Consider the following 25,590-nt stretch of genomic DNA (forward strand, 5'->3'; position numbering starts at 1 on the left):
AAAATGTGGGACTTTCCATTTGTTAAAAATACACTTAAGACTAGAATTGGTAATTCCCAAAAAATGTATGTACGTTGTGATAAGACCAAGCCCTTTAGATATTCCACTTACTTCACAACAAAAGTAATGCGTATTTTTTTTTACATTTCATGTTTATTATTTGTTAATACGTCTTAAATAAACATTTTGAGGATGACTCTTTTATTTGTTCTAAATTTTGTTTTAGGTATATATAATTACTAATAAATTATGTATCATTTCATAAATATTTGAAAGGTTTCAAGAATCGATAGCTTCACTTTTCCGTAAGTTCATATGTTAATAATTCCTCCATGCAGGCAATGTCCAAACATTGTGTGTTTTCAGATTATTATTTTTTCCTTTTCTAAACATGTCATTTTGACAATGTTTGATGTACACAATTGCCTTGAAACAATTTGTGTGTTTTATCCTTAATTGTTGTAATAATGAACAAAAGATACCAAAAAATCTTTTAACTATGGCTTTGCCACTTGTCATACAGACACTAAATGTTGTAATCCTCACAAAAGAAATATCTTTCTGTTATAGGCACTCATTCCACATCTCATGTCTATATGAAATAATTATAAAAAGTAAATCTTGAAATAGACATGATCAGGTTCTATTTTAAGCACTATGTAATTACACCAACAAGATCAACATTTATTTATAGGAAGGTTTTCAGAAAACATCATCTTATGAGTATGTTAATGTAATCATATGCTGACTGACCAGTAAAATTTGGTGATATGATTCCATACATTTATAGTACATTGCATATATATACAAATAAAAAAAAATTTGCCCAGATTTATAATTTCTTCCTTATTTACCATTTATACCAGGAAGCTGTCAAATTTTGATATATATTTAATTAGACAGCCAAACAAATTGAGGAATTTTATATCTTTGATAGGATTCGATCTACCTGGTATATAAAGCAATATTTAAATAAGATGTTTGCATTGAAAAAAATCATTGCTCACAAAAACTTGCTTTTCACAACAGGTAATTCATCACAATAATTCTGTACACCTTTAAGCATTCAAATGTTTGAAAACAACATTTATATACATCATCAGTGTATACTTTTTATTATTTGTGAAACATGACATCAAGTTTGTTTTATCACTTTATGTTAAAGGTTTTGCTATCGCTTTTTATACAATTTTTGCAACATGTATTATAGCCATAGATAACACAGGTCTGATTTGTCATGATAGTAGATAAATTACTGATAGAACACTCTTGACATGTGCATGATGTGAGAGTCTACTAAAATTTAAGATATAAAACAGTACATCTTGGGTACATGTTTTTGTTAATTATTATTAAAAACCCAAATAGTTTTTTAATGTGTACTCTATATTTATACATAGATATAGGAAGATGTGGTGTGAGTGCCAATGAGACAACTCTCCATCCAAATAACAATTTAAAAAGTAAACCATTATAGGTTATACAGTATGTTTAAAAGTTGTTTTCAAATTTATGAAGATCAAACACTCATTCTTACCTCAAATGAGGTACCAATTTTGTTAATGGCTCAACCAACATCTCAGTCCATCATACAGAACTCTGTCATAATACCTGTACAACAAATACTAAATTAAAGTTACTATGTACAGACTTATATAATACTTCAAATCTTCAATGTATAAATCTGAGACAAAAACGACTCTGAATAGTATTTACAAGTTTAAGTTTTACTCATTTACTTTCTAATTTCACCTTATATAAGAAAGCCAGCTTTTGATTGGCTGATAGCCATTGTATTTTTCGCATATTCTAACATTTTTTCCTCATTTCAAACGAATCTGACTGTTTTTCACCACTGTCGGTGAATATGCCTCAAATACCATGGTATTTTCCATTTTGGATATTCCTTTTTTACCCTCGCGAGCATCTGCCCGCCAATTTTTTTTCGGATATGACGTTACATAAAGACAGCGTGAACGTACATGTATAGTTCCCGCGGTATATTTTATGATAGTACTTGTCCTCAAATAAATATTTCCTTTTCCTAGTACAAAGAGTTTAAATTAAAATTTATTCGGTGTAATTAAACAGATAAATCATGTTATGGAGGGGTATTTGCAAAACACAAGTCTTGGGACAAAATTTCCCTTGCCTAGCGGCTCGGGAAATTTAAGTCCCTCGACTTGTATTTTTCGCAAATACCCCTCCATAACATGATATATCTGTTCAATATACTCCTTCTGCTCAAATATTTGTCATTCAATTCAATACCTTTATCTTTTCACTTATTTCAATACCTTTATCTTTTCACTTATTTAGTTATGCTTAAATTACATGACTCAAATGGCAAATAAAAATGTGCCTGCGATAAAAAGTTAATTTAATCTTTTAGTACATGTGTTGCGTTTGAGCATCAATCCACAATTAACTGTAGATTTCAATACTATTACAAATAAACAGTCAAATGATATATATATATATATATAAAACGAACATGAACAATGAAGAAACAGAAAGTATTTCAGCAAAATCAAGCGTAAAATAATGATCATAGAAATAGAAGAAGTAAGTAACAATCAAGAGGAAACTATTCAATCGTCAAAATCTGTCAATAAAAAATAAGAATTACAAAATAATATTTATGATATTTATTTAATCTTTAATAAATTTTACATGCTAGCACAATTGTATAAATATTGTACAGCTTGGATTATTAAGGGATAGCTATATGGTGAAGTTGAATAGTTACACTTAAAAGGGATTTAAAAAAAAAATGTCCACCATTAATTATATATCATATGTTTTCAGATATGGCTATAGTTCTATGAAAATTATTGATGTAGAAATTTGTATCTTCTAACTGCTTTTAACTGTGACCATGAAGAAAAAAATAGAGTAAGTAAATCTATAAAAAATTAGAAGATGTTTTATTATTAATCATCTTTCCACCAAACACCAAAGAAAAGAAATGAAACAAAAACGTTTTACTGTGCTGCCTTTAACAATAAGAGTTTCCTTACTTAAGCTGACTAAATTAAATAATGTATTAGTGATGATTGATCAATCAATGACAACCAGCGACTACCAACTCTTGGATGTGGAAAGTTACATAAATAATGTGGTGTAAAACAAGTTTCTGATTTATGATAAAAATAACAATGTAAAATGTGAATGAAAACTTAGGTTGTTGTTAAGAGCATCATAACACAATAATTACTATGTGTATTATTTACATATATTTGGTTTATAAGCTTATCATTTTTTTTATAAGCTTTGGATTTTCTAATATTTTGGCCTCATTTAATGCACATCTAGTGAAGAAACAATGGCACAGTTAATATTATTGATAAGGAACAGTATGAATTATCACACCAAAACATATATCATGATGATATTGGAATATTACCAATATTTTCAGAAATACTTGTAGGAAAAAAAACTGTTTTGTAAATAGATATAAGAAGATGTGGAATGAGTGCCAATGAGACAACTCTCTTTTGTGAAACAACTTTAACTAAGAAATACATGTCAATAACTGTGATTTAATATTTCTCAGATGTCATTATCTAACAAAGAAAATAAAAATTGGAAATCCACAGAAACATTCTCCTGGAATGAAGGGGATGTTTTAGGGAAGGGTGCAACAGCTGTTGTATACAAGGCCAGGAGAAGGGTAAATATAAAACAGAAACTGAAAGCAAAAAGTATTTGATCACCTGATACAAAAGTCCAGCCTTCTTATGCTATAATACTGCCTGTTGATCTCTAAAGACAAAATAAACATACACAACAAATGAATGTTGCTTCAAAATTTCAGAATATTTGGTCAAACTGGGCTATTACCAACACAGTTCTTGAAAATTGAAATATGATATTGTCAAAGAGAGAACAATCCAACCAAAGAGCCAAATAAAACAGTTGTAATACCTGCTGAATATGAAATAGAAATAGGTGTTCATGTCTTATTTTCTTTAAAAAAAACACATTGTCCTATCAAATTTATTATGATTATCTGCCCTTGATTGTAAAAGTTTTTTTTCTAAAAAATTAAATACTCTTAACAAGGCTTAAATTTTTGATAGTTTAATCTTCCTTGTTGTATATTGAAATATACTTGACATAATATTTTAAACCTACACAGCTACTTTTGCATAGGTACTATTTCTGTACTAAAAATATGTAGTACTGAAAATTTACTTTTAATATTTAGTACCATTTCTTTACTTTAAAATTATTGTAATATTTAGGTACTTGTATTTTACAGTACTTGATTTGTACTAAATATTTTGGTACAGAAATAATACAATATTCCATGTTTGAAAATCATAATTTTAAGAGAATTGAAATAGAAAAACTTTCATAATGCTGTAAATGTAATGGTAGTAACGAAAAATCTGTAATACCTAAATTTCAAGTACAAATTTTAAAAAAGTACTGTAAAATACAGGTACCTAAATATTACAATAATTTTAAAAAGTAAATTCCAGTAATACATATTTGTGGTACAGAAATAGTATGTATGCAAAAGTAGCTGTGTAAGAATTTTGCAACATCACCAAAAGGGATGCTCAGAAAAAGTCACCCAATCTACCCTAAACATTTGAAATAAGGAAAAAATGCCTCTCTCTTGTTATTTACTAATCATAATAATATTTCTACATTGTTTTCAGCCAAATGGATGTGTGTGTGCAGTGAAATATTTTCATGAACGTGTGTCTCATCATTTTGCCTCAGTAGCTTTAAGGGAGATAGATCTATTGAAGAAGTTAGATCACAGAAATGTCATCACAATTTATGCAGTGGAAAGAGATGTAAGTTAACTATTTTAAATGAATTACCCTACCATTGTATTGCCTATATACAAGAGATGTCATGTATGGATTTAATTTTTGCTTTGTAATCACTTTTTGGGATCGGAATTGTTTATTACTTTAAGGTTTGTACACTTGTGTGACTGATAGAAATGTTGCAATCAATAACAATATCTCTGGTATATTTCACTGCCAAAATTGTATTGAAAAGTATAAAATATTTTCAAATTATTTAGGTCACTATGACCTACATTTTATGCTTTAAAAGCTTTGGTTATGTTTTACACTCATAAAATAATAAGATAAACATCCAAATTATAAAATTCTTTTCTTTAATCTGCCTGAATAACCAGACTTTTTCTCTACATGTTTTATACTACAGCATTCTTTATTTTTATGTTATTATTTTCCAGTCACCATCAGGAAATTATGTCATGGGTATGGAGTTGTGTGAGGGAGGAAGTTTATACTCTATGTTAGACCAGCCTAAATATTCATATGGGTTACCAGAAGAGGAGTTTCTAGTTGTATTGTTTGACATTGGTAAATATTTTTTTATAGATATTACATGTCAGAAGGGAATCAACTAGTTTTCCTTCTCATTACCAGATGCTAGAGTTCAGATATCTTCTCATTGCTCAATTATTACACTTCATTATATATTTGAGTTCCAAGATTCATTGATAGAAATCTTATTGATTGATTGGCCGTTCCTATATGTTCAGTGGCAAATATTTCGTGCATAGTCATGAGAGTATAGAACTTTCATGCAATATAAGAATTGCACAATACCAAATTTACCCCCAGGCATAATAAAGTAATGGCACTCCTATTGATAACATTTTAAGGACGTACCTGATCAGAAATTTTTATACCAGACTTAACATTTTTTTTGTGAATAAATGTATTGAATGTTATACATGTATTACAGAACAGACAATTGTTTATTTGATTCCAGTAAAAAAGTTTCAATGACGCTGATATCAAACAAAACATTAATGCTTGACTTTTTTCTGTAAGGCCATATTCATATTAATATCAGAATATGATAATAACCTACTAAATAGATATTAAGAAATTTGATCAGCTCAAACCAGGTTTAAATCAATCAGTAATTAGACCTTTTTTTGAATCTTTTTCTCATATTTTTTTTTACTCTCCTTATTTGTTCTTGTTCCATGTGTGTTTTCAGCAAGTGGAATGCAGTATTTACGACAGATGGGAATAATTCACAGAGACTTAAAACCAGGAAATATAATGAGGTTTATAGACGACACAGGCCAGTAAGTATGCACCTATATCCTTATTGAGATAGATACAATGGTCTTACATATAAAACTGTTCAAATTTTTAATGTTAAAAATCAGTTAAGATTTAGTGAATTAAATATTTTGTTTAAATAAGAAGTCAAGATAGCATTATACATGCTTACTATTTGTCCGAGTAAAAGATCCTAACATTGTTCATGAAATGCAAATAATATCTCAATTAACTTCAATGAAACTTATGTCAAAGGTTTACATCAGCAATTTTTTCAGAAGAATTTTTATGGCAGAACAGTTGACTTTTTGTGTCAAGGGGGAGGGGAGTGTTTGTGATATATCCCATGGAAACGTAATTGAAAAAGATAATCGAGATTGTAAGTGCTCTCACATCAATCTTTTTCATAGTATTTTAATAAAATTTATTTGAATAACTAGTATCAGCAATCTCAAATGAAAATATTTATTACAAATATATTCATGCATGTTTTAATTTCAATAAAGAGAAATTATTTTTTTAGATCCATCTACAAACTGACAGACTTTGGAGCTGCTAGACAATTAGATGATGAAGAAAATTTTACATCTATTTATGGAACAGAAGAATATTTGGTAAGATTGTTGAAGAAAAAAAAACAGTACTGCTATCCTCTATTGATGAATTTAAAAAAAAATATATAACATCAAAGCTTAAGATAATGTACAAATCTAAATTAAATTTAATGAATGGTTTTGGTCCAATTTACATCATGGCAAAACAGGACATCATAAAAACAATAACTTCAAACGGGATTCTTAACCGTTTCTAGAAATAGCTCAACCATGAAATCCTTTAATTCAGGTACTACATTCTTTTTATAGGCCCCAAAAGTCCTAAAAAATAGGAGTAGGTCAGGGTTTCCCCTGGGTCAATTATTTTTTTCGCCACCCCTTTCGCCAAAACAATATATTTTTCGCCACTTTATCATTTTTTTCGCCAAGTAACACAAATATATTTTTTTTTTTTTTTACTTTTTTTCCAGCCCCTCTCCCCTTGCTCCTTAAAAAAGAAGTGGTTTTTACAACAAAACAAAACACCTTATCACTTGAAGTTGATTCCTCTTGCAAGGTGTAGTCATTACATTGAAGGGTTATTCTCATGCCAACCTTTTGAATAGATTTCTTCATAACGACAGCTTTCTTTTCTACTTCAAACTTTCGTAAAAAAAGTCAAACTATATGCTTGAATCACGTGTGTCAGTGAAACGACTTTAAAGTACCCACTCAAATCAAAGATCTAAATGAAAGTTAAATGATAAAGATTTAAATCAGAGACCTTCCTTGCTTTTGGACATTTTTCGTCATAACAACAGTTCTTTTCTGGACTATCATTAAAAGAAGGAGAGGAAGTGTAAACAATTTTGCTTCTAACACGTGCCTCGCAACGCGGTTATAAATCCCTTTGTGACATTTGACAGAAGCCATTTAACCATATCATACAATCAACACCTTTATTAATTAGTCCTTTGATGTCGGTAGCTGACAATAGCTATAAATGCAATCAGCTGATTATTGATTTTCTGTCAAAATCTTAACGAGTTAGAGGTGAATTCCGAGTATTGTCTGATCGGTAAAGTCAGAGAAACTCGAAAAAAGTAAATAAACAAGATGGCTGAAAATAAATCGTTATATATATTTCTTTCGCCAAATTCTTTCGCCAATGACGAATTTTAATCGCCACAATTATTATTTTTTCCCAAATTGCGAAACGGCGACCGCCAGCGGAAACCCTGGAGTAGGTGCAGTTTTGCAAGTCAAATATTGATTTTATTGACATCATACAGTAGAATTTTGCATATAACAAATAAAGAATATATTTTTTTCTTTCGAAAGGATCCCAACATGTATGAGAAAGCTGTTCTAAGAAGACATTCAGTACCGTACCAAGAATTTGATGCTAGTGTTGATATCTGGTCTCTAGGGGTCACTATTTACCATGTGGCAACAGGCCACTTACCATTCCAGCCATATGGTGGCAGGTCAAATAGCCAGACCATGTAAGATATCTGTCAAAAACTACTATCTGTCATATCTTCATTGTCCTTGACCTTATTTCCATGGTTCAGTGACTGCTTGAAAAAATTTCATCATGTGAATTTCTTACTAATTATGAGTTATAGGATAATTATATGTGGGTTCCTTACAAGATATACATTTCTGTCAGAGGATTCACCAGACCTTGACCTTATTTTTGATCAGTGATCAAGGTTAAAGTTACATATTAGATTGGAAACTATAAGCAATAGGTCAACCATATGTAGTTTCAGAGCTCCAGATAAGCTGCGTATTTACGTGATCACGCAATACAAATAATAGTAAACCCAATGCAATTGTCCATTAAAGGGTTAAACTACCCAATTAATTCAACGGAAAACCCAATTATATGCCAAAACCATGAGTTCTCAACCCTTTTATTGGCTACCGTTTGTGTTATTTACCCTTATCTGTTTACAGTCGTTGCGTAAACTATTTTTATAATATTTATAATTGGAAATTTCCTGTTGTTCTAAAAATAGATCCCTGCATCAAGTAGCTGAAATGGGTCCCTGTTTGAGTTTTCCGTTGCTCAATAGGTACACGTGTTTTTGTAAATATTTCGATCTTCTCGGTGTTTATCAAATTAGCGTGTGTCATGTAGTCATATTTTTTTCGCATTGCTCGGGATTTTTCAAAACATACATCGAATTAAAACAAAAGTGAATGTCCGGTTAAAATATTGAATAGAAGCATGTTTTCGACTTATTTTGGAAAACTGAGGGAAAGTTATAATGATAACAAGACTCAGCCAGTGTCTTTAGGAAGCGTCCATGGAACGCACAGGCATGTGTGCGTACCATAACGAAAACATTGCTAATAAACACGGGGTTTCATCAAAAACGAATTCAGTTGGAAAAAGTGAAAGGCCCAATCAATTATGAAGTGATAAAGCATCAGAATTCAAAAGTTCTAATAAAAGACAACTAAACCCAGATTTATGTAAATTGAATAAAAGAAAATCATTCAAGTATAATTAGTTTATATACTATTTTTTATTCATTTTACGGTTAATAAATGAATACACACACCATGCACACAGCCACTGATCAGGCACTGGTCTCAGAATTTATTATATAAAGGTATAAGACGAGTGCCTGTGAATACACATATCCTTTTTTGTGAGAAAATACAAAACTGGCACAAGGTTTGAAACGGGGCACAAATTAAACCTACAATTGCTCCTCAGTGAATAAACCAAATAAAACAGCTAGCAAATAACCCTAACCATAACCCTAAACCAAATAAAAAAGATAAACAAAGACAGAAACATATTAATTTAAGATGGAAAAAAATTGGGGTTGAAATAGCCTAAATATTCAATATTGTGTCGATGAAAAAACCCAATACATAAAGGAGCTTGGTGGTGAAAAACCAAATTTGATATTAACCTGAGGGGTGAATTGGAATTGATAATGCAATTAAAAAACTTTATCACCCAATTATATTAGAAAATGGTGGGTAAAAACCCCAATTTATGAATTCTTATCTGGAGCTCTGTAGTTTATGAAATGATTGCAAGGAGAACGTGTTATTCTGGCAGGTTTCTTCTGACCTTGACCTCATTTTCATGGTTCATTGGACATTATGCTCAGGTATTATGTTTTGGTCTGTTTTTCAAATACAATCAGCAATATGTCAACTGTATTTGGGGTATGGAATGGTTGTAATGTGTTTATATTTGTCTGGCATTTACAATTTGTTCTAGACTTCATTCTCATGGTTCATAGGTTCAAAGATTAATGTTCAGTTTCTCTGGTTTGGTTAACTTCTCAGATCATATAAGAAGTAGGTCAACTTTATTTGGTGTATGGAATAGTTGTAAGGTTTACCTGTCTGTTTGGCAGTGTTCATCTGACCTCATTTTCATAGTTCATATGTCAATATTTAGTTTTCCTGATTAGATTAATGATGGTCAGAAATGCAGGTGAGACATTTTAGTGTTTATTATGATATTGATAAGGAGACTTGGCAAATTCTTTTTGTGAAAAGATGTCTCAATAAGATATTGAATATTTTCAGGTTCCTTATCACGTCAACAAAAGAATCCGGAGTTATCTCTGGAATACAAAGATATCAGAATGGAGATATAGAATGGAGTAAAGAGCTTCCAGGAACTTGTCGTCTGTCTTTGTAAGTTTAGTTTTGTTTGGGCTGTGCTTATTTTAAAAGGAACAAGAAGCCATAAACAGTCACCAGTTTTAATGTACAGACTTTGCTTTAATTTTTCTTCAGAATTTTTTTAAAGTTTGTTTTTGGATTAAAAAATATATATAAATAACTTAAGGCCCTTTTTTGCACCATTTGTATTTTACAGAAAGGAACTACCTTAATTTATTGTAAGCATACAAGTATAGTATATGCCAATACACATAATTAACACCCCCTGGTGATGTTTTATAGCCTGACCAGTTCAGGTCTAAAAGGGACCTTCATCAGAGGCAAAATAGTGGATAAATGTTTGCCTCCTTTTTATAAAGATACGTTGACCATGGTAACTGGCGGATCAAAGTGATTCAGTGGGTCAGTTAACTGGCAGTTCAGTAAACCAGCAGGTTGGTTTATAACATATGAAAATTCTTAACATTTAGCAGTAAACTTGTTGAAATCTAACATTTAGCTTAGAACACACTTCCATTCTCTGACACCTTTTTGAACCAGAAACTGGAAGTTAAAATCATGTATCAGACCAGTAAAAATTCTGCATTAGCCAAATTACGGTATACGACCTGAATTTATGGCCAGTTCTCAGATACATGGAATGTTTTTATGCCCCACCTATGATAGTAGAGGGGCATTATGTTTTCTGGTCTGTGCGTCCGTTCGTCTGTTCGTCCGTCTGTCCCGCTTCATGTTAAAGTTTTTGGTCAAGGTAGTTTTTGATGAAGTTCAAATCCAATCAACTGAAACTTAGTATACATGTGCCCGATGATATGATCTTTCATATTTAAATGCCAAATTAGAGTTTTGACCCCAATTTTACGCTTCACTGAACATAGAAAATGATAGTGCAAATTTCAGGTTAAAGTTTTTGGTCAATGTAGTTTTTGATAAAGTAGAAGTCCAATCAACTTGAAACTTAGTATACATGTTCCCTTTGAAAAGATCATTCTAATTTTAATGCCAAATTAGAGAATTTATTCCAATTTCATGGTCCACTAAACATAGAAAATGATAGTGCGAGTGGGGCATCCGTGTACTGTGGACACATTCTTGTTTTAATTAATTTGTTAAATTTAACTAGTATTACCAATATTAAAAATTTGACTGAATTTTGTTTTTGCAGAGGACTTAAATGTTTAGTGGTACCCATGCTGGCCAATATGTTAGAGAGTGATAAAAGAAGAAGATGGAGTTTTGAACAGTTTTTTCGTGAAGTGTTTAAGATACAGGACATGCTAACCATTAGATTGTATGACTGTAGTGTCGGGTCTAATCTCAAAATCTATGTAGAGAAATGTGACAGGTAATGATACATTAATCTTTTTACTTTCTATTTACACCATTATGGGGTTCAAGAAATGAAGCATGAATTGTCTTGAATAATCATTCATTGTTGGTCCTGTATTATAATTGATTGATTAAAATTTTTACAGATTCTTATTTATAATGAATTTTTTTGAATGTGTCAATGCATTCATGTATGATCACTAGAGAATGAAATAATTATAACTAGATCTAGTCACTTTGAGATAAAGAACATCATTAAAAGCCCAGTTCCTTTGTGTTTTGTATTGGTTGCTGTTTATGTATTTATTTTGTGTCGTGGATGAATGCCCCATTTCTTTAATTTTCAATTATGTTAGTTGGTTATGTTGAACTACATTATTGTACATAAATTTGACATCCCTACTATTATAGGTATGCAGCTGTCCAGGAAAAGATAGCTATGGAATCTGACATACCATCAGGACAGCAGTTAATATTGTTCCAGAACCGAGAACTAGAAGAGATAGTGAATGACATGACATGTGAGGTACATAATTATCCCACGTCTGTACTCCATGGACAGCTGTACCTATACAACAAAGACAGAACTGATGTCAAGAAAATCATGATACCAGATATACGTATGTATTAATGTACAAAATTATAATGTACATTCTAACTTGGTATATAAACTTTATCTAATTAGAATAAGGCCACGGTTTTTTAATTTGTTGGTTTACGGATTTTCTCCATGAAAAAGTCGGGTCGGTCGGTCGGAAAAAAAAGAAAAAAAAAAGATCTTTCAAGACAGAAAAACTGATATGCAAAATAAAAATATATTTCACCTTTCTAATAATATGTTTGCCATACTATTTTGTCATCGTTCTTAAATTTTAGTTTGATGAAACATTATTGCTCAGCTGTAAACATCGCCTGACATTGTCTAATAATTTTCCGTAAAAAAGGGGGGTACACGGACAAAGACGAAATTAAATCGTCATTTCACAAACAAGAAAAACAGATTCACGTCAGTTATTTGACTTAGCTTTTAATCAAAACTTGGTGAAAAAATAATAAGCACGAAAACTGATAACAAAAAAAAGTAAAAACGTCGTACCAAATAAGTTTCAACACACGTGTCAAAAACGTAATAGACTCGTCCACTGGAAAAACGAGAATATCAGGTTAAATAATCTGTTGTCATGCATTCCCGTTTTTATCTACATGGACGATATTTTTTTATTGTCTATGAAACAAGAAAATACCAATTAATTTTTAAAATTCAGTACTTTAACTTGATGTCTTGAACTTCCACCTGTCCACATTTGGACAAGTCTATTTTTATGAGAACAAGCATCTTACAGACTGGTGACAAATAAGGGAAACGAACTTATTGTGTAATTGGTTTTAAACACAGGTCTCGTTCCGCAAAATTATTTGCGCAAACGACATTTCAAGGTCATTAATAATTGATTTGTCTATTTTTAGAAACGTAAACTGAAAGTTTCATTTTTTCACAACAGAAAGTGACATCACTTCTGTTACTGATTAACGCATTTCATTTCATAAAAAAAAAGATATTTTAATTATTTTTCAGGGATAATGCATTTGTTAAGGTCGGCGAGAATAAAAAAAAGCCTGAAAATTCGATTTTATTTTTATTCTGGAAATCGGCAAAATCGGGTCGGCGGATCCGTAAACCAACAAATTAAAAAATCCTGGCCTAAGACACATGAGAGTACCCAGATATACCATATACAGATCATAGCCAACCTAGTGTTAGCTATATTACGAAATAAAAAGGGTTAACATTGCAATTATGCTAATTTTCAAGGAAGCACAGTGATAATGTTGTTTTAAATATACTGAAACTTTTGATACTTTCCTTAAAATAATAATACTAGGAGCATTGGGGTTATAATTAACACTCAATATTTTATCTGATCCATAATTTAGTTTTACTTATATGCATTTTTATTTCAGCTCAATATCCAATTTTTCCTGACAATTATCCTATTGAAAACAAAGTTCTAGACAAAGATAGTCACATTGGACATAAATGTTCAGCTATTTCATATTTGATAGAGGTACAAGTCAAAGATCTTATAGTTCTTCAGGAACTCATGCAACAAGCTGAGAGATGTCTGAGGTAAGAAAATTATACCACTTTTCCATATTTTATTCTTCAAGTCCCTTATATATATATATGATAATAAGTAAGCTGCTGTCTATAATTGAGTATATAATGTTATTTCATTTAAAATTGCATATTTTTTTTTACAACAAACCAAATTTCATGATTCATTTACAAATTGAATATCTTTATTTTTTATTTTTAGTAATTTTCTATTTTTTAATTGTCTGTTAACAATTTACACATTTGTATTTTTATGATAGCTCATTTAAAAGCCAAGACATATGTGGTTTAATTTTTGGGATACCATGTGAGATTAAATTTTCTGCAATTGAGCAAACCATGAGGGGTGATGTGTACTGTTCAATAGAAACATACTCAATTTTACATAGAACTTTCTTGAAATTCAGTTCCTTGCAAAAACGTAGCTTTGACATCTATATTCTTTGGTCCTCCTCATTTCAAAATAACAACAAATGGTTCAGATCAGTCAATAATTGAAAAAATCAAGATGTCCAATATAATGACACAGAGATCTGATGTAGATAGGATTTACAATATAGTTATGGTTTTCACTTTGAGGCAAATTAGGGATATTGATCAATATAAGATTATTCATGATTACATCATTTATTAAGATGGTTTCTTTTGAAATTGCCATGATGCTATCAATTTTAATAAATTGCATTCTGTTTGTTAGGGAATATATACAAAGAATAACAAGAAGGATAAACAACTGTGTCCCAGAGATGTGTAAACTATTGGAGGAAACTAAAAAGAGAACAGAATCATTCTTTCAGACTTTTGGTGTCATCCATGATATATTGTACAGCGTATCTAGTTTAGCATCAGAGGAGAGAACACGTCTGATAGCTAGGAGATATATTGAAGATATTGCTTTGACCCTTAGGGACCAGTCACCAAGGGAAACACAACAAAAGGTAATTAAGTTATCCAGTTGCAAAATGGCTGAGATATATGATAAAACTATTTTTTTTATACTGGCCTGGTACTATAAGGCAAACTTAGTTATTTTTTCACTTGGAGTAAGTCATGGTCTGTCATGGAAATTAAAACATTTAAAACAATCTTCAGATCATTATTTAGATCCTATCTAGTGTCAGAATACCATTCAATTTATTGAGGATATGTTATACTTTGATAATTGAGTCTCAAAATCATGTGTATTTGAATTACCATATTCATTAAAAATTACATAAGTCATGCGTGTATGAATCTGTCATAAAAATAGTATCAACTACAAATCTAAAATCAAGAACAAAGAAGATAACTCTATCTCAAAATTTTTATTTGCCTGACAAAATACAATTGAATGGTTTTTTTTTTAAATCACAAAATTGCAAAGCGGAAACAATCTTTACCCTTCCAGTGCTCACAAACATTGTGATATTTATGTGTAGATATTTTACATATGTTAACAGTTTTGAATTCTGAAAGAAAGAAAAAAAGAAATGAAAATGTGACAACATTATGTAATTTTAGGCCGAGAACAGAACAGAGGAGATTAAAGTATATATGAGTGTATTGGTGGACAAAGTAACTGAACAGGAGAGGGAAGCTATAACAAGCTGTGTAGGATGTATGACAGAAGATAGATGGTATGTGTTTACTGCATATATATAAATAAGGAATTGTGTTTGTGTGTGTGTGTGTAATGCTTGTTTTTATATTAACAATAAAATGATAAACAATATAAAAAGGTATGTTAAGAGTAATTAGATTATACAATATTTAAAAATCCTTTTCTTTTCTCTGATTCATGTCATTCCATATCATGTTATATCATTTTAGTGTTCAGAAATCACACCACTTGTCCACTAAGATCTATGAAATCTACAAAACATTTGCTGATCATAGGAAAAAGAGATATCTGTCACAGGAGGAGGAGTTTGCACATAGAAGTGACAGGTAAAATTACCATAATGTCTTTTAATTAAATTGCTTTTTTTCTAAACACTATCAGGCAGTTGCAAAGAATTCTTTGTTTGCTGAAGTAATCTTGTTAAATATTTAAGGGATTCTTAAAAGTTTGAATTTTCAGTTTAGGTGTTCATAAGAATCGATTTATCAGAGAATGGTCACAATTTAGAATTTTTAGATCAAAGAAAACTTATAAATTGGAATACTATTGGTAATATTTGAATTGATGTTGCAGAACAATAAACTGACAGAAGTTCCTATATCTTTAAAATGATCAAGTTTGAATTGATTTTTTATTATTTAATTTTCAGGATAAGAATACAAAAATTTATTGAACAGTTAGAGTTTGTGATGAACGATCATTGCATGAAAAATACAGCAAAAATGCATCAAGTAACAAACAAACAAATTGCGTAAGTATTGCTAGTTTATAAAGCTTTCTATCAATATTTTGTTCATTCAGTAAGTCCATTCATTTAATATACTTGATGAGTAATGAATAGAAGGACAATCTACCATTGCAAAAAAGGAAACAGAAATGATAACAAAAGACCAATTTTTACATAATTAGATTAAGCTACTGTGTGAGAGAAAAAAATATTAGTGTATTAATTCTATATATCTATATATCAATTAGTGACCATGTTTCAAAAGTTTTATCAAAGGTACCAGTATTATAACCTATTGGTACCAGCGTTTCCTTTAGAACATGGTGGATTAAACCTAGTTTTATAGAAAGCTAAACCATATGCACATTTTAAGCCAATGTAATCCAAATGGAATGCATCCAAAAATTACAAAGCATTGATTTTTCTTTTGGAAAAAGGGAGAAAAGTATCTGTAAAGGAGGGATATGAAGAATTATAACTTTGCTGAAATCACTAATTGTATTGTCTTTGTCCAGAAATAAATTCATTGCATTAAAGTCATAAGAAACCTCAAATTAAAAAAATAATGCATATGTTTTTTATAACTCAATGGATAGTTTTCATTATAAAACTTATGTACATATACTTTTTTCTGAAGAAAATTCTTTAATTTATTCATATTTAGAAGAAGTTTACTTTATTTGAATTGCTTCCTTCCAGCAAGCAATTCCCCCGACATAGTTTCCGTATGCAAGGTGACCTCAGTGTGACCCATCTCGTAAAAATCCGGTGACCACAATACGCATGGATGTCCTTAAAATAAACTATTATCTGAATTTACATGTTAAACACGTGCTCAATTTCCATGCTTTTTTGTTTATTTTTCGTCAATTGTTGACTATCAGGTGACAATCGTTAAACTTCGGCTTCAAAACACGGACTTTAATTACCTGCCATATTTTCACAACAACACTGACCGATTGAAAAAAAAATTGACGATTATATGAAATTTACACAAAAAAAATGATAAATTCGAGCACAGAAGACTAAGTTTATGATGTTTGTATGCATTGGTTCAAGAATTGGAGGAACACTATTTTTCACCGGTCACTCGTTTCTTATGACTTTAACAATACAGTATTTCTATTTGTAGAATGTTGATAAAACATTTCATTAGAACCGGAAAAGTTGACCAGAACATCAAAAGTGTTTTAGATTGTCAATCTAAACTCAGTCTGAGGATGGAACAGGTATACATTAAATATTATAATGAAAAGTATATTCTGATAACACAACACCTTATTAATGCAAAACATAATTATAACTCTACCATACCTTCCCCCAGCTTAAAAAACACCCTTCATCCTACAAACTTATTGTGTTTAACTATATCTAAAATTGAGAATGGAAATGAGGAATGATTAAGACTGCTTCTTGCTGTAATTCTGAGAATGCAAGTGTATTAGCAAGAAATGAAATGTAGTCCCACTTCTTTAGCAGCTAAGAATGATATTTGGTAGAAGCATGACCAACATAGGTAGTTCCAATTGTGCAATGTCATATAGACCTGAAGAAATGCTGTTGGTTTACATTCTTGTCCTGATCGTCTGATATCTTGACATCATATCAGTAAGTGGTTTGTTGATCTGGTTGAACTGTCTGATAAATCATTGAAAATAGCTATCAAATCTTCTGACATATTAATGGCTGGTATGTTAATGCCATTTCAATATTAGCTTGATCAACCTCAACAGCCTCTACAGAGACAACATAGAGACATTTTACACTTTTCTCTTGAAGAAAGAACATTTGTCTGCTCTAAGCTTCTATGGTTTTGATAAATCCTGTTTAGTACAAGGGGAAAATTTTCCATTTGGTCTTCAAAGGTATTGCCTAGGAATTTTGGTCCTCAATGCTCTTCAACTTCGTACTTTATTTGGCTTTTTAATATTTTTGGAGTCGAGCGTCACTGATGAGTCTTTTGTAGACCAAACGAGCGTTTGGCGTATATACAAAATATAGACCTGGTATCTATGATGAGTTTATTTAGATGATAACATCATAAATGAAAATGCAATATAACTCTAATATCTTCTTGGTACAAGGTAGAAAAATTAATGAAATCAAATACTGTGGATTCATTTATTTTCATGGGCACACATTTTTGTGGATTGATGAAAACTTGCATGTTTATTGATATTTAATTTCGTGGTTTTGGTAAAGTCTGCATACATTCCTTAAGACAATTTGTAATTCTTGAACATTTGAAATCGTGGTTCTCCTGTTTCCACGAATTTCACGAAAATTGGTATACAACGAATATTAATGAATCCACAGTAGATCTAGTAGTATTCAAAGATTCTAAGTTGACCAACCATAAATAACCTTCTTTCATTGTGCATCTCCAGGATATCCACATGATGATATAATATTTATGCCTACAGTCTATTGCAGATAAAAAAAATATACTTTCAGCTAGTGAATCAGTAAGATCTCCTATTCTTGGCAATGTATATCTGTCTTTTATAGTTATAGGTTGTTTAGCTGACAATAGTCCACACATAGTGTGATCTTCAATTCTTGGCAATGTTTATTTGTCTTTTATCATTAGGTTGTTTAGCTAACAATAGTCCACATATATCCTGATCTTCAATTTTTGGCAATGCATATCTGTCTTTTATTGTTAGTTTGTTTAGCTTACAATAGTCCACACATAGTCTGATCTTCAATTCTTGGCAATGCATATCTGTCTTTTATTGTTAGGTTGTTTAGCTTACATTAGTCCACACATAGTCTGATCTGCAATTTTTGGCAATGCATATCTGTCTTTTATTGTAAGGTTGTTTAGCTCACAATAGTCCACACAGTCACATAGTCTGATCTTCAATTCTTGGAAATGCATATCTGTCTTTTATTGATAGTTTGTTTAGCTTACAATAGTCCACACATAGTCTGATCTTCAATTCTTGGCAATGCATATCAATCTTTTATTGTTAGGTTATTTATCTTACAATAGTCCACACATAGTCTGATCTGCAACTCTTGGTAATGCATATCTATCTTTTATTGTTAGTTTGTTTAGCTTCCAATAGTCCACACATAGTCTGATCATAATTTTTTGGCAATGCATATCTGTCTTTTATTGTTAGTTTGTTTAGCTTACAATAGTTCACACTTAGTCTGATCTTCAATTCTTGGCAATGTATATCTGTCTTTTATTGTTAGTTTGTTCAGCTTACAATAGTTCACCCATAGTCTGATCTTCAATTCTTGTCAATGCATATCTTTCTTTTATTGTTAGTTTGTTTAGCTTACAATAGTTCACACATAGACTGGTCTTTAATTCTTGGCAATGCATATCTGTCTTTTATTGTTAGTTTGTATAGCTTACAATAGTCCACACATAGTCTGATCTTCAATTCTTGGCAATGTATATCTGTCTATTATAGTTAGGTTGTTTAGCAGGTTGTTTATCTTACAATAGTCCACACATAGTCTAATTCTTCAATTCTTGGCAAAGCAAATCTGTCTTTTATAGTCAGTCTGTTTAGCGTACATTAGTCCACACATAGTCTGATCTTCAATTCTTAGCGCAATGTATATCTGTCTTTTATAGTTAGGTTGTTTAGCGTACATTAGTCCACACATAGTCTGATCTTCAATTCTTAGCAATGTATATCTGTCTTTTATAGTTAGGTTGTTTAGCTTACAATAGTCCACACATAGTCTGATCTTCAATTCTTGGCAATGCATATCTGTCTTTTATAGTTAGGTTGTTTAGCTTACAATAGTCCACACATAGTCTGATCTTCAATTCTTGGCAATGGATATCTGTCTTTTATTGTTAGGTTGTTTAGCTCACAATAGTCCACACATAGTCTGATCTTCAATTCTTGGCAATGGATATCTGTCTTTTATTGTTAGGTTGTTTAGCTTACAATAGTCCACACATAGTCTGATCTTCAATTCTTGGCAATGCATATCTGTCTTTTATTGTTAGGTTGTTTAGCTTACAATAGTCCACACATAGTCTGATCTTCAATTCTTGGCAATGCATATCTGTCTTTTATTGTTAGGTTGTTTAGCTTACAATAGTCCACACATAGTCTGATCTTAAATTCTTGGCAATGCATGTCTGTCTTTTATTGTTAGTTTGTTTAGCTTACAATAGTCCACAAATAGTCTGATCTGCAATTCTTGGCAATGCATATATGTCTATTAGTCTTAGTTTATTAAGCATATAGTCTGATTTTCTCGTTCTATATACACAAGAGGACCTCTTTGGATACATATTGACTGTGTGACGATCTTAATATACTATTTGCAAGAAGCTGTTAAAGACGTTACTTGACTGTTTTACAAAGCTGGAGGAGTTGTCTATATTGTTGTTTGAATGGTCTGTTGTCACTTAGACAGATGTGGTGTCTTAACTTCTGTGTTAACCAATATTGTCATTATTATTGACAAGTATATTCATCTCCAAATCTCTTTTGATTATTTCAACTTTATCAGTTATAGATGCTGCTGATAAAGTAACTTATGATTTTTGTTCAATATTGCACATAAGACAGCTTTTGGTTAGATGATGAGACCCCTTGTTTTAACAGTAGCAATCTGAAAGTTGTCTTTCCATTACCCTTGTATTTGTAATCCATCTGCTTCTGTTTCCAATTTGGTTGAATTTCAGATGATTTGTTACATTGATTTTGTTTTATTATATGTTACCTCCATGTCAGCAAAATTTTATATCTTTTTTGTTTAGTTTGGTTGTAACCTGTAGATCACAGCATTTCTGACATTGCTAACACATTGTTATTGTGGCAAAGTTTCTTATTTCTTGGTGTAATGTAAAAAAAAAAGTACTTTAAAAAGTTTAATTGAATAGTTTATGTACGACACGCAACATGAGAATAACCCATACCCTATGGTAAACTTTAAAAGGTCCTTATATGCTTTGGTTGTGATGCCAAGGTTTTAGAGACAAAGTTATGATGCAAAGATCTTTATAAACATAAGTTGTGATGCAAAGATCTTTATAGACAAAGTTTGTGATGTTCTAAAACCTTATAGGTGTAGGTTGTGAAGAGAAGATCTTTATGAACTAAGGTTTTGATGTTAACATCCTTACTGTTGAGGCTTGTAATGTGAAGATATTTATAGACAGTGGTTATAATGCAAAATGTCTCTATAGACATAGGTCCTGATGCAAAGGTTGTTATAGACAAAGGTTGTCTGAGGTTGTAATGCAAAGGTCTTCTTAGACAAACGTTGTGATGTGAAGATTTTTATAGACAAAGGTCCTGATGCAAAGGTTATCATAGTCAAAGGTTGTGATGCAAAGGTCTTCTTAGACAAACGTTGTGATGTGAAGATTTTTATAGACAAAGGTCCTGATGCAAAGGTCATCATAGTCAAAGGTTGTGATGCAAAGGTCTTCTTAGACCAAGGTTGTGATGTGAAGATTTTTATAGACAAAGGTCCTGAAGCAAAGGTCATCATAGTCAAAGGTTGTGATGCAAAGGTCTTCTGAGACCAAGGTTATGATGTGAAGATTTTTATAGACAAAGGTCCTGATGCAAAGGTCATCATAGTCAAAGGTTGTGATGCAAAGGTCTTCTTAGACCAAGGTTATGATGTGAAGATTTTTGTAGACAAAGGTCCTGATGCAAAGGTCATCAGAGTCAAAGGTTGTGATGCAAAGGTCTTCTTAGACCAAGGTTGTGATGTGAAGATTTTTATAGACAAAGGTCCTGAAGCAAAGGTCATCATAGTCAAAGGTTGTGATGCAAAGGTCTTCTTAGACCAAGGTTATGATGTGAAGATTATTTTAGACAAAGTTCAAATGTTGTGATATGCAGATATTTAAAGTAGTGTAAGGCTGTAATTTGAAGATGTTTTTAGTTAAAAGTATGATTGTTGTATAAATCAATATATATATATATAAACAGGGAAAGCTCTTTTTTGGAGAGCCCAGGTGGTTGTGTGGTCTAGCGGGACGGCTGCAGTGCAGGCAATTTGATGTCACGATATCACAGTAGCATGGGTTCGAATCCCGGCGAGGGAAGAACCAAAAATTTCCGAAATGCAAATTTACAGATCTAACATTGTTGGGTTGATGTTTAGACGAGTTGTATATACATATATATAGTGAACATGATAAGATATGTTTAGGCTAAGGTTGTGATATAAAGAGTTTAACGTTTAATGTTCTAATGTATATAGATCTATTGAGTACAATTTAGTTTATATACATGTTGTTTACTATTATACTAATAAACATTTTAGATGGTGAAGAGATGTACTGACTTGTTGCTTAGACTGAAAATAGATGTGATTCCCAAAATGACTGGGCAACCAGTAGAAGCCAGCAATTTGGGGGCCATGGGAGCTGAACTTCAGCCAAGATCATCATTCCATCCTATGACATTGACAAGTCTGAAATCGGAGTAAGTAAAACAGCCAGTACAACCTTTATCAGCTTATTTCATAATGTTTAATTCAAATTGTTCATCTACCTTCTCCTGCATAGTTGAGGAATAATATTAATACATTTTTTAGGTTTTTGTTCATCGATTTGTCATATTTATGAAGCATTAAGGTTTATACCTTATGATTGCAAGTCCTTTAAGAAGTCTTATTTTCTCACTTGAGCGATAATGATTTAGAATTTTTGATTTGGTCTTTTTTTCTGTCATTGTATAATCCATCTACAATATTGTGTTGGTCAATTTATTAAAAGAAGTACATGTTTATCTGACCTTGAACTAGAAATTATTATAATAAATTAAGGACAGTGTTCCTCCTCTGATAATAACATTTATCATCTTGGTGGACAGGAATATTTAAAATACCATCTTGTTTATAAAAATTAGGACATCCATGACATAATCTATATTAGAAAACCAATTCAGATAGCATATATATATAACATTCATGAAATATAGCATCACATTACCATGATGCTAAAAGACCTTTGGGGTCTGAAGACTGTTTAACTTTCTTACATTAAAAATAAGTTAGGCCAGGATTTTTTAATTTGTTGGTTTACGGATCCGCCGACCCGATTTTGCCGATTTCCAGAATAAAAATAAAATTGACTTTTATGGTTTTTTGTTCCCGCCGACCCTAACAAATGTATTATCCCTGAAAAAATTATTAAAGTATCCTTTTTTTATGAAATGAAATGCATTAATCACTAACAGAAGTGGTGACACTTTCTGTTGTGAAAAAAGAAACTTTCAGTTACGTTTCTAAAAATAGACAAATCAATTATTAATGACCTTGAAATGTCGTTTGCGCAAATTATTTTGCGGAACGAAACTTCTTCTTCTTCTTCTTCAGGAAGTCCACCCTATCTGCAGGGTCACCGCATTTAAAAATTTTGTTTATTTTTAAAATTGCGTTATTTAAAATCTTATCTACTAGTTAAAATTTAAAATAATAGTAAGATTTAAACCTGTGTTTAAAACCAGTTAAACAATAAGTTCGTTTCCCTTATTTGCCACCAGTCTGTAAGATGCATGTTCTCATAGAAATAGACTTGTCCAAATGTGGACAGGTGGAAGTTCAAGACATCGAGTTTAAGTACTGAATTTTAACAAATCATAGATAATAAAAAAAATATATCGTCCATTTGGATAAAAAAACAGGAATGCATGACAACGATTATTTAACCCGATAGTCTCGTTTTTCCAGTGGACGAGTCTATTACGTTTTTGACACTTGTGTTGAAACTTATTTTCGTACGACGTTTTTACATTTTTGTCCTTATCAGTTTTCGTGCTTATTATTATTCACCAAGTTTTAATTAAGAGCTACTGACGTGAATATCTTTTTCTTGTCTGTGAAATGACGATTTAATTTCGTCTTTGTCCGTGCATCCCTTATTACAGGAAATTATTAGACAATGTCATGCGATGTTTATTACAGCTGAGCAATAATATTTCAACGAACTAAAATTTAAAAATGATGACAAAATAGTATGACAAACATATTATTAGAAAGGTGAAATATATATATTTATTTTGCATATCAGTTTTAGGTCTTGAAAGATCTTTTTTTTTCTTTTTTTTCCGACCAACCGACTTGACTTTTTCATGGAGAAAATCCGTAAACCATCAAATTAAAAAACCGTGGCCTTAATGGAGATAAATTTCTTTTTCTTGCAGCTTTCAAATTCTACAAAATGATAGCATACAAATAGAAAGTATAATGAAACACCATGCTGAAGAGTTGGAAGCACAAGCTTATAATTTAAAAGAACTAAGGTAAACAAATTTGATTGCTATCAATAAAAATAGATGTATATAATACATCAATGAAATGGCAACCTAACAAATAAAAAAAATAAAATTTTGAAGTAAATATAGATATAAAAATAAGGAGGTGTGGTATGATAATATAACAAGTGAGACAATACTAGAGTTCAAATAATGATGATACTGTTAATTGAATTATTGTTACTCTAGATGAAAGATAGTTTAAACAGATGGTTTTAAGAAAGAGAAAAGGGGGCAATACAAGGAGTCAAATTAAAAACCATGAGTTGATGCAAAACAGACAACACAATGACAAAGATTAAAGAAGATATGAAAAATAAAGATGACAAAAAATTACACAGAAAACCAAACCACCTAGTGCCACAAAGCAGATAGCTTTTATATATTTTTATACATATGAGGAAAAAAGTTTGATATGATATAAGTAATAATTTATTTACTTTTTATATTTCAATTTCACTAATTTTATTATTTTACAAACTATTTTTAGTCATGTGCAGTACATTTTAAGCAATTATTCAATTGAATGTTTTTGTTTTTCTATTTCAGTGAAAATTTACCAAAACCCGACTCCTTTGACACAGGTGTTCAAGCTTCATCAGATAGTTGACAAAGGCTTCAATTTAGTTAATTAGGATTTATACAATTTGTTATTTAGATTAATTTGTCAAATGTCTGAAAGCACCATCAAATGTTCTCAAGATAATTATTCACGACATTCCAGATCTAGAGTCTGTGATATAAATTGGGATATTAGTTCCACATGGATTATCTGTGATATCTCCTCATATTTCATCAAAATCAGACATTGCATTATAACTGTGAATATGGATACAGCCGTGCATCCATTAAAAAGTTACTCTGTGCTGCCAGCTGGAGTAAATGTGTTCAAATACATTGGAGTAACATGAAAAAGCCTATGAAGTGTATTATGGCTTACTTCAATAATCATTTCTGTATAAAGAGACATATTTTGTGTAACTATATATGTATACACTTATTGACTACTGAGGCAAAATGATGACAAAGTTCATGAAAAGATTTCACTGCAAAACTTTTTTTTTTTTTACATATAATTGTTATTTAACTCATGGAGAAATCTTCAGTGGAAATTCAAAACATTCCACTGCAATTCTGTTTGTTGTTGTATATTTCGTAAGGACAATGCTGAAGGAGGCATTTAAAATATTTGAAGAATAAGCATTTATTGTTGGATTATAATATGATAGCTTCAACTAATCTATGAAAGATTGTAATCAACATTAAAGAAAAGTATAAATAACAACGTGAGAA

General features: G+C 30.9%; 1 protein-coding gene across 2 annotated transcripts; it reads left to right on the forward strand.

Annotated features, from left to right (window-relative positions):
• LOC134713087 (serine/threonine-protein kinase TBK1-like) lies at nt 1–24,993 on the forward strand. 2 transcript variants are annotated; one of them, XM_063574916.1, is made up of 20 exons: nt 1–65; nt 2,809–2,895; nt 3,557–3,673; nt 4,671–4,811; nt 5,225–5,354; nt 6,004–6,094; nt 6,595–6,685; nt 7,946–8,109; nt 10,169–10,279; nt 11,433–11,612; nt 12,008–12,216; nt 13,559–13,724; nt 14,410–14,650; nt 15,213–15,328; nt 15,522–15,638; nt 15,962–16,063; nt 17,172–17,268; nt 22,304–22,464; nt 24,187–24,285; nt 24,847–24,993. In XM_063574916.1, exons 3-20 carry the CDS (start codon nt 3,557–3,559, stop codon nt 24,905–24,907), a joined length of 2,394 nt encoding a protein of 797 aa, XP_063430986.1. In that variant the 5' UTR covers nt 1–65; nt 2,809–2,895; the 3' UTR covers nt 24,908–24,993. The 2 variants fall into 2 exon arrangements, with proteins under 2 accessions (XP_063430986.1, XP_063430984.1); XM_063574914.1 differs by lacking the exon at nt 1–65 and adding an exon at nt 273–305.
• The last annotated feature ends 597 nt before the right edge of the window (nt 24,994–25,590 follow it).

The sequence above is a fragment of the Mytilus trossulus genome, chromosome 1 (assembly GCF_036588685.1).
Source record: "Mytilus trossulus isolate FHL-02 chromosome 1, PNRI_Mtr1.1.1.hap1, whole genome shotgun sequence".
Taxonomy (NCBI): Eukaryota; Metazoa; Mollusca; class Bivalvia; order Mytilida; family Mytilidae; genus Mytilus; species Mytilus trossulus.